General features: G+C 38.4%; 1 protein-coding gene across 1 annotated transcript in view; it reads left to right on the top strand.

Annotated features, from left to right (window-relative positions):
* COL12A1 (collagen type XII alpha 1 chain) overlaps positions 1-9691 on the top strand; it is a gene marked incomplete at both ends in the record, with an annotated part of 115798 nt that extends 106107 nt beyond the window's left edge. Inside the window, 6 exons of the mRNA XM_080700078.1 lie at positions 2913-2948; positions 3043-3109; positions 4214-4402; positions 5288-5356; positions 7146-7316; positions 9516-9691. Of these exons, the coding sequence (XP_080556204.1) occupies positions 2913-2948; positions 3043-3109; positions 4214-4402; positions 5288-5356; positions 7146-7316; positions 9516-9691 (708 nt within the window). The remainder of the gene's footprint in view (positions 1-2912; positions 2949-3042; positions 3110-4213; positions 4403-5287; positions 5357-7145; positions 7317-9515) is intronic.
* Positions 9692-14155: the final 4464 nt, after the last annotated feature.

The following is a 14155-nucleotide window of genomic DNA, read 5'->3' as shown; positions in this document are numbered from 1 at the left end:
CCTGGGTTCCATCCCCAGTACCACCAAAAATAATAAATAAATGAATGAATAAATAAATAAATAACGGGGTTTATCAACTTTATCTGGCTATTTTATATTGCTTTTAAAATATGGTCCTTCCTTAATTTATATTCAATTTAATGTTCTTTTACATGTTTTGGTTAAAATAGCTGAGATAGTATCATACATATTAGGTATTTTCAAATTAGTATCTCCAAAACTGAATTTGAAGTTTCTAAAATACAAGTATTATGATAACTATTGAACTTCACATCTTTCCCACAATTTACTATATCTGTGTTTGTCTTATGTATAAGTTACTGATACATGTGATGTGTCTAGAATCCTGAAAGAAATGTCCACTGCTTTTATGTGATCTCTACATATTGGCAATAAAGATGACTTCTACAAAACACACAAAATAGGACAATTTCAGAATAGCAATCAATAAAAAAAATCACATTAGAACAACAGCAGATTAAAAAAGCCCTGTAATTTGCAAAAAGATCCAAATTTAATAATATTAATCTGTACATTGAAGAAAGGGATAGCCACAGGGAAGTTTTTCTTATGATAATTACAAGTTGGCATACATTTATTTGGACCTCAGGTCTTCTTTATCTCTTCAACTTCCTCATCCTTCTAAGGTGGTAAAACTTCTCCTTCCTATTCTTGTTAATCTTATCTCTTTCTGATTTCTAAAACCAAAAATAGCAAATGAGTGCTTATGGACCTTAGCAGAAAGCGTGGCTCCAGTCTCTGCTAGCTTATGTCATCAGCTATTATAACCAGTTTATGCCTTTTTGTTTACTTAAAACCTGATGTCATATGGTACATGTTCCCAAGAACCGCTTGTGGAATGTTTTATTCATTCAATTAACACATTGTTCACTGCCTGCTTTGTGCTAGGCAGTAGTCCAAGATCAAAGTTCTTGACTTCATGGAGATTTTAGAGGCAGATATAGACAAACAACATGCCAATAAATGGTATAGCTTCCAGTGATGTGAAGAAATTCCATAGCAAGGGGTTGGAGAGTGATTGTGGTGGTGGAATGGTAGTTGTTTTAGACGCAGTAGTAAGGGAACCGCTCTGAGGAAGTGACATTGGGATGAAGGGAGAGAGCAAGCTGTTTGACCTGTGGGTAGAGGGTTCAGGCAGAGGGAGGAGCCTGAATTAAAGTCCTGAGTGAGGTATGAGTCTGGCATGTACAAGAGGACAGTATCAGAAGTGAAGGGAGAGTACAAATGTAGTAACCATTTACAGAGAAATGAATGGAACTGGAAGACATTATGCTAAGTAAGATTAGTCTGTCGCAAAAAGTAAGAAATCGGATACTTTCCCTAATATCTGAAAGTTAAGGAGAAATGAGTCATAGGAGGAACTCCAGGTGAAAAAGGGGATCCTATAGAGGAGCAAATAAGGCAACCTAACTGTGGGAATGGGAGAGGGGATGAAGGAAACTCTTTAAAGCACACGATGTACTTATTCATATCTACTTATTCATATCATAGTCAACCACTAAGCCAAGCATGGGAGGGAGTGATCAGGAGGGCGTGAGGTGGGGACTGGGTGGGTGCTGGCTGGGTGATGTGTGCATTTATGTCTACACAAGTTTTTTACCCCATCATGATGTATAAATACAATGCACCAATAAAAAATTTTAAAAAAGAAGTGAAGGTAGTGAAGAGCAGAGGGGATAAAGGATGAGGCTAGCGATATAGGCAAAGGTGGCCATGTGGACCATGTGATGAAGAGTTCTTCTTTTATTCTAAGTTTGATGGGAAGCTCTTGCACCAAAGGAGTGACATAATCTAATTTTACTTTACAAAAATATCATTCTTAGCTGGGTGTGGTGGCACATACCTGTAATCCTAGTACTTGAGAGGTTGGGACAGGAGGATTGCAGATTTGAGGCCAGTCTCAGCAACTTAGTGACCCTGTTTCAAAATAAAATAAAATAAAATAAAATAAAATAAAATAAAATAAATCTGGGATATATCTCAGTAGAATGCCTCTCCCCAGTTTAAAAAAAATATTCATTTTGACTTCTACGTGGACAAAAAACTATTAAGGGGCAACATGAGAAGCAGGGAGACCAGTTAGGCGGAGTTGGAGTGTTAAGGTAAGAGTCTTTATTTAGACTACAGTGGTTTCTGTGGAGTAAGAAGTAGTTTGGTTTGAGCTACTGTTTGAATATCAGATTTACAATGACGTGTATGTTACTTCTATGATAACAGCTGGCAGCTTGGAAATATGTTACCAAAAGACAAAACGTCATGTACTCTAAGAAAAACTGTTCCCAAGGTCTCTCATGGCCAGTGAGAGGTCTATGACTGAGTAGGCACAAAGCTTGTGTGGTTGTGTTTGGATGTGCGATCACTCAGCTTGGGTTGTTCAGTGAGCGAGATTCCTGTTTCCTCTTCTACCTAATGCACAAAGATTCACTGTAAGAAGTTAGAAATGCATTGCTAGCCAGGGGCTGACAAAAACTTACTGGTTTTTAGTGGAACTGAATAGAGGTAGACCTACTGGGCATTCCACAATAACCAGCTGAGCCAACTCACTATGGTCACATAAAATATGATGGTGAATTACAATCCTCAACAGCATTTGGGTTCCAAACCTGTATCTTGAATGGCATCATACAAAGCAGGCATGGTACATAACTTTTACAATTATGACCACTGTTTAGAGTACATATGAGGTGTGTGTGTGTGTGTGTGTGTGTGTGTGTGTGTGTGTGTGCAAAATGTGAATAATATGGATTTATGTATACATATACATACATATAATGTGATGTATTTTGCTAATTCATTAGACAACAGACCTCATTCTCTTTTATGGTTATGCCCATTCAATACATCATTTTAGATGATGTCAGTTTCTAATGTTTAAAATTTCTATATTTTAGGGTCAATCTGGGTTAAAAGGAGAGAAAGGCGATAGGGTATGTATATTTTTAACATTTGACTTACATTTATACATTTATAATCTGAAATCTTAGAAATAATATGTTAATGCTTTTCAATTTAATCAACAAGGGCGACATCGCTTCCCAGAACATGATGAGAGCAGTTGCGAGACAAGTCTGTGAACAGTTGATAAATGGTAACATTTCTTTTCTTGTTTTACTATGAACAACCTTAAAATTTTAAAATTCATTGCGGGAAAATGCAGCACTGGAGTCATAAAGTTTCTTAGAAATATGTTTCTATTTCATTTTTAATGAGCTCTTATTTTTATACAGTGTTAGTTTTGTATCTGACTAGATAAAGCTAATGATTTTTTTTAAAGTTTGTAACTAAGGAAAATAATAACCCAAAGAAATATAATGGTATGTTATTTTTATATTCAGTCTGATAACAAAATCATATTTTAAAAGAACTTGCTCTTTTCTGTATTAATTCTGATTTTTAGTGTACTTCATCAGAGTATATTTAGAAGCAGCAAACATTTTGAATATTAAAATATTTATACTTTAAGTTATGACCTTTAAGTGATTCTATGACCTTCAGAAGGAAGGCCCACCAAGATTAAGTTGATCATAGAAAATCAATTTTGGTGTGAACCTTTTTCTTGCCTCTTTGCATACTCTTATTCCATGAGGCCTATTAAATAATAAAGCTCAGTGCCTGCAGATTGAGTGCAAAAGTTAAACTCAGGGCTCCCTCTTAAGAAGTTTTTATCAGTGTTCTCAATGTGTGGTCCTATGGTCCTGAGGGGCCCTTGCCTTAAAGTCACTTATGTTGTTTGTTAGAAATGAGAGTTCCTGGGTCATGCCCTATACCCATTGAATTATTACTTGGAGAAGAGGCCCCGAGATGTCTGTTTTTCAGTGTACCTATGTGCAATTTCAATTTGTAGTCAACCCTGATTATTACTGCCTTAGATACATATTAAATGGTATGAATTTTTTATTTTAAAGGCTTTCCTTTGAGTGACATAAATCTGACACACCTCAAAACTTTCTTTCTGAAATGCATTAAACTTTAACTTGATGATGATGCTGTGGTTTATAGGCCAGCATTTTGTGAAAATGGTCATTTTATACTGGGTGACTGGAGGGTCTAAGTTTGATTTGGGGATTTTAATTAGAATGTTTTTTGGAAGGAAGAGAAATGGAGACAGGCTTCACTAAACAAAAGAAAGCAACTTTATCCTCTTTTCTCTCTTATTTGATTTCTTACCAACAAGTCTTATTTCTATTTGTAGGTCAGATGAACAGATTTAATCAGATGCTGAATCAGATTCCGAATGATTATCACTCCAATCGCAACCAGCCAGGCCCACCGGGTCCCCCAGGACCCCCAGGCAATGCTGGAGCCAGAGGAGAACCCGGACCTGGAGGGCGACCAGGCTTCCCAGGCACGCCAGGGATGCAGGGACCTCCCGGTGAACGAGGTGGGCATTTCTCTCTGCTACATGGAGCAAAAGGAAGGACCAAGACCTGAGTCAATTTGGAAGATTGAACTTGGGACACTAATCTTGTGTGGACCATCCCCCATAGAGTCTCTTATCCATAAACTGCCTCCTATAAGCAACTTGCAGGCTCTAGAAATCTGCAGTTCAGAAAACATAATGCTCAGTCGAGACGTTTCCTGATTTCTGTTGTTGATAATGGGAAATACTGTACCTTGGCAAGCTAAAACGGGCACCCAGATCTTGTTAATCACTGTCAATGTGGCCGGAGCCCAGCAGTGACTGAATGCACTTGAGTAGATCCAAATTCTTTCTGTTCCTTTATTCAGGGTCTAGCACTAGTCTTGTGTGTTTGTTTGACTTTAATTTCATGGTAGATAAGTGAAATTGAAGGAAAAAAAAGAAAAATAGGGATTTCTAATTCCAGATGTCTCGGGGTCCATTTTTGTCAAACAAATAGTTATTGTCCGAGATAAAACTTAGATGTTTCTATAATTCTGATGGTTTAGATGCCGTATTAATAGAGCTACTACAGATAAGATGCCTTTAAGATGGTTTTCAATAAGTTATAATTCTTTATTCAAGATTTCTGTATCTAATAGCTATTTAAAAATATATTAGACATGTTTGTTTCCAAGTAATTCCACACCACCCCTGACTTGTAGCCAGATTTGTTTCTTGGCCGCAAATATGGAATTACACAAATGTCTAGAAAGAATTTGGCTTAAAGAGTGAACTTCTGTGAAAAATTATGTTCTGCTTTCTCTGAGGAAATGAATTACTTAAATCAAGTATTATCATTTAGGAAGAAGACTACGTGTCTAGAGATAATAGTTTCCCTTCTGCTTTCATCCTGTCCTTCCTTAGGTTTGCCAGGAGAGAAAGGTGAAAGGGGTATTGGATCCCAAGGTCCCCGAGGGCCACCTGGCCCCCCAGGTAAGTTTTCTAGTACTCAAGCTAGTTAAGGGTATAAATGCTAAGAGAGCACACATTCCCCAGAAAGTCACACCTGATCTTGTTAGCTCTGGGCATTTGTACCAACAAAGGATATGTTTTCGAAAAAAGTTTAGCTTTCATAACCTCCTCATTTTTATGTTCCTTCTGTTAAAAAAAAAAAAAAAATGAACGAAGGCTGGGTGTGGTGGCACACACTTGTAATCCCAGTGCTGGGAGGCTGAGACAGGAGGATTGCACAGGTTCGAAGCCAGCCTCAGCTACTTAGTGAGGCTCTCAGCAACTTAGTGAGACCCTGTTTCCAAATAAAGTATAAAATAGGTCTGGGATTGTAGCCTGAAGTAGAAAAGTCCCTGGGTTTCACCCTCAGTACCCTCGGTACCCTCAGTACCACACAAAAAAATGAATGATCTACTATAACTTTAATATATACTATATATATAATATTTACTATATATATATTTAATATATTTATATAATATATATTTATATATGTATAATACATATTTAATATTATATATAATGTTTACTATATATAATATTTACTATATATATTTACTATAACTTTAATATTTAAAGGGACAGGTTTTAGTGGCACAAAGCATTATTTTCTTTTTTAAGAAATTTCTATTTGTTTGGTTTGGTTTTGTATTCTGTAAAGATGGTTATATTGACCATTTCTTCTAGTAGTCTTCAATATGGGCTATTAGACTGACAAAAATGTGTTCTCACTAAAAGACTTGACAAATATTGCAAATTTTCATTCATAACTTCTTTTTTTTTGTGGTACTGGGGATGGAACCCAAGGGCATTCTATATCCCAGGTATACCCTCAGCCATATTTTATACTCTTTATTTTGAAATAGGGTCTCACTGAGTTGCAAAGGGCCTCACTAAGTAGCTGAGGCTGTCCGTGAACCATGATTCTCCTGCCTGTCTCAGCCTCCTGAATGCTGGGATTATAAGCGTGAGCCACCACACCTGCTTCACAGCTTTTTTTTCTATTATTTTGCAGAGAAATAACAGTTGTCTAGTTGTTTTATGTATTTTGTTTGCTCTGTTAAAATGATTTTTTTAAAATAGCGTTCATGAAGCCGGGCATGGTGGTGCATGTTTGTAATCCCAGCATTTGGGAGGCTGAGACTGGAGGATCACAGTTCACAGGCAGCCTCAGCTACTTAGTGAGGCCCTCCACAACTTAGTGAGACCCTGTCTCAAATTAAAAAGAATAAAAAAATAGGGCAGGGGGTGTAGCTCGAAGGTAGAATACTCCTGGGTTCCATCCTCAGACCTCTCCTCCCCCAAAAATAGGGTCCATGAGACCCTTGAAACCAAGGTCAACCCATAGTTAAATATTTACATTTATGTTAACCAGATCTAAATATCATGCTAGACCCAGAAGCAACATTGCTTGCTCCACAGAGTCTGGGGGTATGCGCAGACATCCCGGTGTTTCCTTGACAGTGGAAAGTAGCTGTCTAGTAGAGCCGCTTCCTTCAGACGCTTTTATCTCTGTGAGAGTAGAAGTGAACCAGAGAACTCACCAATATCTTTAGTTTGGCTGAATTCTTGCTAAGTCAGCTTTTCCTTGATAAAATTGTTAAAGCTGTTGATTTCTGGCTTTAACTCTTGATGAGTCACTGGCAAGAATGTTCCAGCACACTGTAATCATATTGGGGATTTCAGCAGAGGTACCACTGAAGGTGTCATCGACTCCCCTCAGGAAGTATACTTAACAAAAGGGGAAATGTATTTGTTTAACTCACACCAGGTCCACAAGGAGAATCCAGAACAGGTCCACCAGGGTCCACAGGTTCAAGAGGCCCCCCTGGCCCTCCTGGTCGTCCTGGAAACTCAGGTATCCGAGGACCCCCAGGTCCTCCTGGGTACTGTGATTCATCGCAGTGTGCCAGCATCCCATACAATGGACAAGGCTATCCAGGTATGTTGTTGCCATTGTAGACGCCCAAGTTCACCTGAATTGAGGAGCCTTAAGGAAATGAGTACTCTAGGGTTGGTGATTTCTCAAAGACATAAACTCTTTCAGTTCTAAGTTTTGATTATGTATTAATAGCTGTCTTCTAAAGCCTAAAACATGACCTCACTGTTAGAATTTAATAATTTTTTCTTTCTCTATTTCTTCTAAATCACATCTTAAATCTTACCTGCCTTTCTTACGAGTTAAAAAGTGCTACCAATTGACTTTTTTTTTTCAAATTAAAGGAACAGGGATATATTGAATACAATTGTAGAATGCCAAGAACATATGTAAAAACCTGTGGGAATCTAATTTGCTGGCAAACTATTTGATAAGAGAGTTCAGACAACTAAAAATAATTGACTATCCCACACTTTCTATGGAATTAACACTGATGAGTTCTGAGACTTAAAGTTTTAAGAGTTGTTAATGAAAATCCTAGTGTTTGAAAGTTACAGAGGTTAATTTTTTAAAAGGGTCCTTAATGAAATTCTAGTATTTGACTATTACAGAGGGTAGAAGTCCCCTATGCCTGACTTTAGCGGATATGAAAACTGAGATAGGCTGATCTGTATATAATGTCATTCTGTGGCTAATAGTGACTTTTTCGTTAGTGCAACCTCAAGCATCTTGCAAGTTTTAAAAATGATACTGCTGTTTGGTAATGTTTGCTACTAGCAAATAGTGCATGAGTAGTTGAATATCTAAATATCTATATATCTATATATTTATGTACATAATTATATATGACCAAAAATACTAATGAATAATATATATTTATCATATAATCCATTCACCAAATGACCATTAATTTATTTACAAAATAAATTTAAATAACTGCCTGATGATAGGTGTGGATAACTGAAAATATATGGATATATATATATATATATATCTTTAACCTTTATACTTAGATGGATGTATAAATATATATTTTTGCATAGTAATTCAACTTTTAAAAACTATGATCTTTGACCTGTTTCAGGTTCCGGCTAACAAATTTTCTAAGTCGCCAGTGCTGCTTACAGTTTGAATACATGAAAATCCTGTCTCTGAGATGTTTGCGCACGTGCTTATTAGAAAATGAGTGTGTATGGAAATCTCACTACAAATATGGTTAACGAACCGGGTGGACTTCATAAAGGAGGGTGGAGACTCTTTGTACTAACTCGAATGAGACAAAAGCAGTGATATCAGCCTGATGCATTCCAGTAATAACGTAGAAAACTATTTTCTTTAAAAGTTCAAACACACAGCCATGAAGAGCCTCAATTGTGAAAAGAGGTGCAAAGTAAAACTACTAACCAGTGACGACTCTGCTATCTTAGGAAAAACAATTAACCTGGTTAAAGAGAAATGTAAATAATAAACTAACTGTGGCTTGTAAGTGATTTGTACATGGTCCTGTTCAACTAAAACGACTTAACAGCCCTACAGTGCGTCTGCATCCAAGCCTGCTGCCTGCCCTGTGCCCGAATAACACCGAATGCCATCTCCTGCTCACTTGCCTGTTGGCCCTGTGTCTGATCAGGGCATGCTACTTAGTCTTTTTATGTATGTATACTCTCATCTGAGTTCTGTAACCACAATTTTCAAACCAAAGTTTAAAGTCACTTTTTCCCTCCTGTGTGCTGTAGTCACTGGCGTTCCTCACCCACAAGCGGTAACTCAGGCTGTGGGAGGGACAGCCTGGGAAATGTCACCTACTGTGTGCTACCTGATGATGGCCGATTTTCACCTCCAGAGTTCAGTATCTAGGAGCCAGTAAAACTTCTCTTCACTCCTCATCATTCCAAGTTATTCTTTGGTGTGGGGAGTTTGAAGTCACGAACAGTTACTGGCGGATTTGCCAAGACCCTACCTAGGTACTACTGCCTTTACAGGTCTTTGGTCCAGTCTCTGTTCCTCCCCAGGTATTTGTAGGTATTTGTGCAATGTTTGTATTTACTGCTGGATCTTTGAAGGTTTTTTATTTTGTGTGTGTGTGCGTGCCATTTCATTAGTTGATCACCAAATTCTCTCTGCAAATGGATGTAATCAGAACATTGTAATTTATTTATGGTTATGATAAGACTGGAGTGCCATCACCTCGGGTGATGATTTAGCTTTTGCTATGTGTGTGCCTTCCAAATCATGCCATAACTGTAATGTTGAATCGGACAGAGCCCTACGTGCCCGAGGGCGGGGCCTACCTGCCTGAGCGCGAGCCCTTCATCGTGCCAGTGGAGCCGGAGAGGACCTCAGAGTACGAAGACTATGGCGCCGACGAGCCCGCGCGGGAGCATCCTCAGCTTGCAGCGCGATGGAGGCGAGCTGTGCACCAGCGCCCTGGGCAGTGAACCTGAGACCACTTGCCGCCTGGGTGGGGGAGGTGTTGGGATTCTCATTTACAGGTCAGATACAGCAATGCAAGTCTTTTCCATGATGTTTTCTCCAGCGTTGCTTCATCCACGACTACCCTTCCTGACTGCAGAGAAGCTTGTTTCTGCAGGAAGCCTTCTGTAGACATCTATTGCCTTTGCCCTTCCAATGCTTTGTTCACAAAAGCTGCAAGGAGAGAATATGCCCTGTGCGGGCAGCCTCTGTGAAACTCTTAGATTAAACAGTAAGTCCTGGAACTCAGAGCTACTGTGTATATTTCGAGAGGGCAGTTTATCTTTCCCAACAGTATCTGCAATTCAATTACACCACGATTCAAGTAATTCCCCTTCTAAAATAAAAAAGGAGGGAAAAGTCAACTCCATTGCATTTTTTAAATCTTTCTCTTCTATCTCCTGTTATATATTAGGGCATAGAATGCTCCTATACATCTCCTTTAACAACCACAGACTGTAAGCTATGTAGCTGAAGCTATTGTATCAACTGGATACAGTTCCATATTGCCTTAAACCTCCCTGTTTTAGACACACTAACATTTATGCCAAATTGCAGATTATTCTGCAGAGATGGAATTGCATGTTTGTGTTGTATATTTAGTATGAACTTTTTTTCAGAACATAATGTTTCTTAGTTATCAAAAGCAGTTGGAAAATGTTTGCAAGACTATGAACATAGAATTGCTGCTTTTATATTTTAACTGCAGATTGTGAATTTCACTGCCTTATATTATTTATTTCTGAAACAAAAGAGGCATTTTTCAATAAAACTACTGAAAATTTGACATGGTATGTTCCTTTTTTCTTTGAAGGGCCTCTTGGACTGCTCAGGCGGTTGTTACAACAAACACTCACATCCTCCTTGGAGACAGTTACAAATCTTGCTAATACTCTTAAATTATGCTAAATAACTTTAGATTTTTAATGATATGGTGAAGTCATAGAGTGGTGAGAACCTTTGAAAGCCCAGCAGATTCCAAAGACTTTATTAGGAATGTAGATGATGTGTGGGTTGTGGAAAAACAACTAGGTATCCTAGGAGACCCCAAACAACTGACTAATCTCTAACAATCCACTCAATTTTGTATGCATTTAATTTCCTATACTATACTTTTCCCAGTAGAAAGTTTCATTGCAAAAAGGAAAATGCCTCAATGGAAAATTTTACATTGAGTGCTACCTTCTCTTTCCACTTACAAATGCCATAAAACCACTCTAAATATCAAAACACAGTGTAAATATTGGTTGGAAAAACATCAGTTGAAGAGAGGGGGAAGTAATAGAAAGTTTTTCACAGAGTAACACGTCTGCATTAAGTATTCCCTGGAGACCAAGATGAAAAGGAGAGATGATACATGAGTGCATTGCATTTAGAACAGTGCAAGCAGATTGATAAACTCAGCATTCACCTGTAATTTTCAATACATGCACTCTTTTGTTGTGGTGCTGGGGATGGAACCCAAGGCCTCATGTGTGCTGAGCACATACTCTACCACTGAACTACCCCCAAATCCGTTAACATGTGCACTTTGGAAGCCTGAAGAGACCACTAAGATGATCCCAGTCCAATTCTGGCTGAGGAGAAGAAGAAATAGATTGCTAGTTAATACTGAGACTCTGACACCCATGGCTATTCACCTAGCTCATCACTAGACACTCCACTGGCCCCAGCCCTGAAGAATTACGCTCTGGGAGGGAGCTTTGAGGCCTCAGAGAGCTCCCAACTTATTTTTATTAGTTCTGGATTCATTTGTTTCTGATGATTCTTGATGAGGCATGCCTGTATCAAGAGACGGATGGGTCCTCATGTCACTGATGCAATGAGATCCCAGAGCCACAAGGGTTGGATTTCCCTCCATTTTTTACCAACTACCAAGTTACTCAGGATAGAGATTTGACAGTCATTGTAAATTATTCTTTCTTGTGCTTCTCATCCAATCAATCAAATGTAGCTACCTTCTATATATATCTTTGAAAAATATATTCTTATTGGTGCATCATAGTCTCACATTATAGTGTATTTCAGAGTGATAGAAACATACATACACCAACATCTGGTGAGCTTCCTCCCAGCTCCCTCCACACTCCCTCCCCTTCCCTGTGCATGATATTGAGATTGGCATTGGTAGTCTCACATATGTACATGATACTTTTCGTGTAACTACTCAATTTCAGACCCTTAGGATTTCTCATCAAAATTAAATAATTAATAGTCTTTTAAATGGTATCCTTTCTTATAGTCTTCAATCCCCTCAGAAGAGTCTTTCACAGGGCTCCCAGAGTGATTTATTTAAAATGCAAGCCTGAGCTGGGCGTGGTGGCACACACTTGTAATCCCAGCACTTGGGAGGCTGAGACAGGAGGATCACATAGGTTCGAATCCAGCCTCAGCTACTTAGTGAGGCTCTCAGCAACTTAGTGAGACCCTGTTTCCAAATAAAATATAAAATAGGTCTGGAGTATAGCCCGGAGGTAGGGTTCCATCCCCAGTACCACACAAAAAAAAAATGCAAGCCTATGTCATGTATCCTACAGAACATTTCCAAATACTAAAAGTTTCTACAAATTCCCACCAATTCCCTATTCCTCCTTTCTTACAAATCTTTCCACTGGACCATGTAGTCCCATTTCATTATTAACAAACTCCCCCAAATTTGAGGCCTCCTCAGTGAACAATCTTGTTACCTCCTACATAGGCCCTGAAGATGCTTTCAGGACCTCGCACCTCATAGTAGGCAAGTGGGAACATGACTTTCTCTTTCTCAAAAGTGTTTTCTGACCAATAATTCTTCTCTTACAAAACATTTTTATCATTGGATGCTCGCACCTAACTCCCATCACTATAAACCGCATGGTAGTCACTCCTACCATTCAGTAGAGGCTTTAATACATAGTCCTAGTGCTTTTCTCTATCCCAATATTTGCCATCTTTTGTGGGGAGGGTGATTTCAGCACTCATGTTGGATGACAAATGTAATATTACCAATTTATTTGACCTTTTATCTTCAAAAATTTTATATTTATTTATTTATTTATTTATTTATTTATTTGATATTGAGGATTGAACCCAGAGATATTCAACCTACTTGGTGAAGCTGTTCTTGAACCTGCAATCCTCCTGTCTCAGCCTCTCAAATACTGGGATTATTTGGGTGAGCCACCACACCTGGCTTAAAGATTTTTTTCTCTCTTTTACTCAACCTCAGGTACTTAGTCTCTTCAAGGTTTTAACTTGAATTCACTACAAACGGCCACTACTTGGAAATTCCTAATGACAACACTCCACCATTTGGAGGCTCCCAGCTCTTTTGCTCAAGTGCTTCTGCTGTAGCTGTTCTTTGATTTCATCATGATGGTAACAGAGTATGCACTCGGTGTTCTTCCCATCCCTGTCCTTTTCTTCTTCTTTATCTAGCTTGAGCTTCATGTTCTGGCAACACACCATTTATTGAACAGTACTAACTTCAGGGTGGGGATAGAACACAAATTTGATTTTTCTTTAGCCACTGTATTTAGTTATATTCCATGAATTTTTTTCTATATCCAGTGCAGTCCAAATTAGTTCACCTAAAACTATTAATCTCAAATTCAATTTGAGATTCATATTCTTCTCCACTTTAAAGCCAGAGCTTAGACATAGGGACTTTGACTATAGAGACAGCCTCTCATGTCTTTTTCTCCAGCCTCCCCAGGATTCAGGTAGGTTGAGGAGGCTGAGCCATGGGAAGTTGTGCTTCTTCACTTAGCCCTTTGCCATCATAATCCTCTGCTGGGTGTCAGTGTCTGCAGAGCGGCAGGTTGCCTGCTGTTGTTCCTCTACCAGGTATCTATGTATGTGAGCAGAGCCCTTGAGCTCTCTTTTTCTGCTCCCTTGTCATGCTCTGAGCTCTGTGCTTCACTTGGCCTAACATGGACTGAACCCCTAAAATCTCTGGAACTTTGAGCCAATGAATCTCCTTCCTCTGAGTTGTTGCCGTCACATTTTTGGGGTCACAGCAGTGAAAATGCACATATATATGACATGTAAAACACTTTTCTGAGCTTTTAAACATAGCTGAAACTAACGCATAAAGGAAGCTAAACTAAATGTTGTTTGCCCTAACGCTAACTGTAATTCTAATTCTAAACCAATGTGAAACTTTTACAATACACTGAAATTGAACATAATTGCACATACATATGATATGAAAACACTTTTCCGAGCTTTTAAACATAGCTAAAGCTAATGCATATAAGAAATTAAACTAAATGTTATAATAGTCCTAACGCTAACTGTAATCCTAATTCTACTTATGGACTTCCTCTCTTCTCTGGTTCTGAAGTCTGCTTCTTTTTTCTTCTTTATGGTTTATTTCTTTAAGAATTTTCTCTAGTGTTGGCTTTGAATTCATGAATTTTTTAAAATTCTGTTTATCCTGAAATACTTTT

This window comes from Muscardinus avellanarius, assembly GCF_963383645.1.
Source record: "Muscardinus avellanarius genome assembly, chromosome: 8".
Lineage (NCBI taxonomy): Eukaryota > Metazoa > Chordata > Mammalia > Rodentia > Gliridae > Muscardinus > Muscardinus avellanarius.
This window is presented reverse-complemented; position numbering and strand designations above follow the sequence as displayed.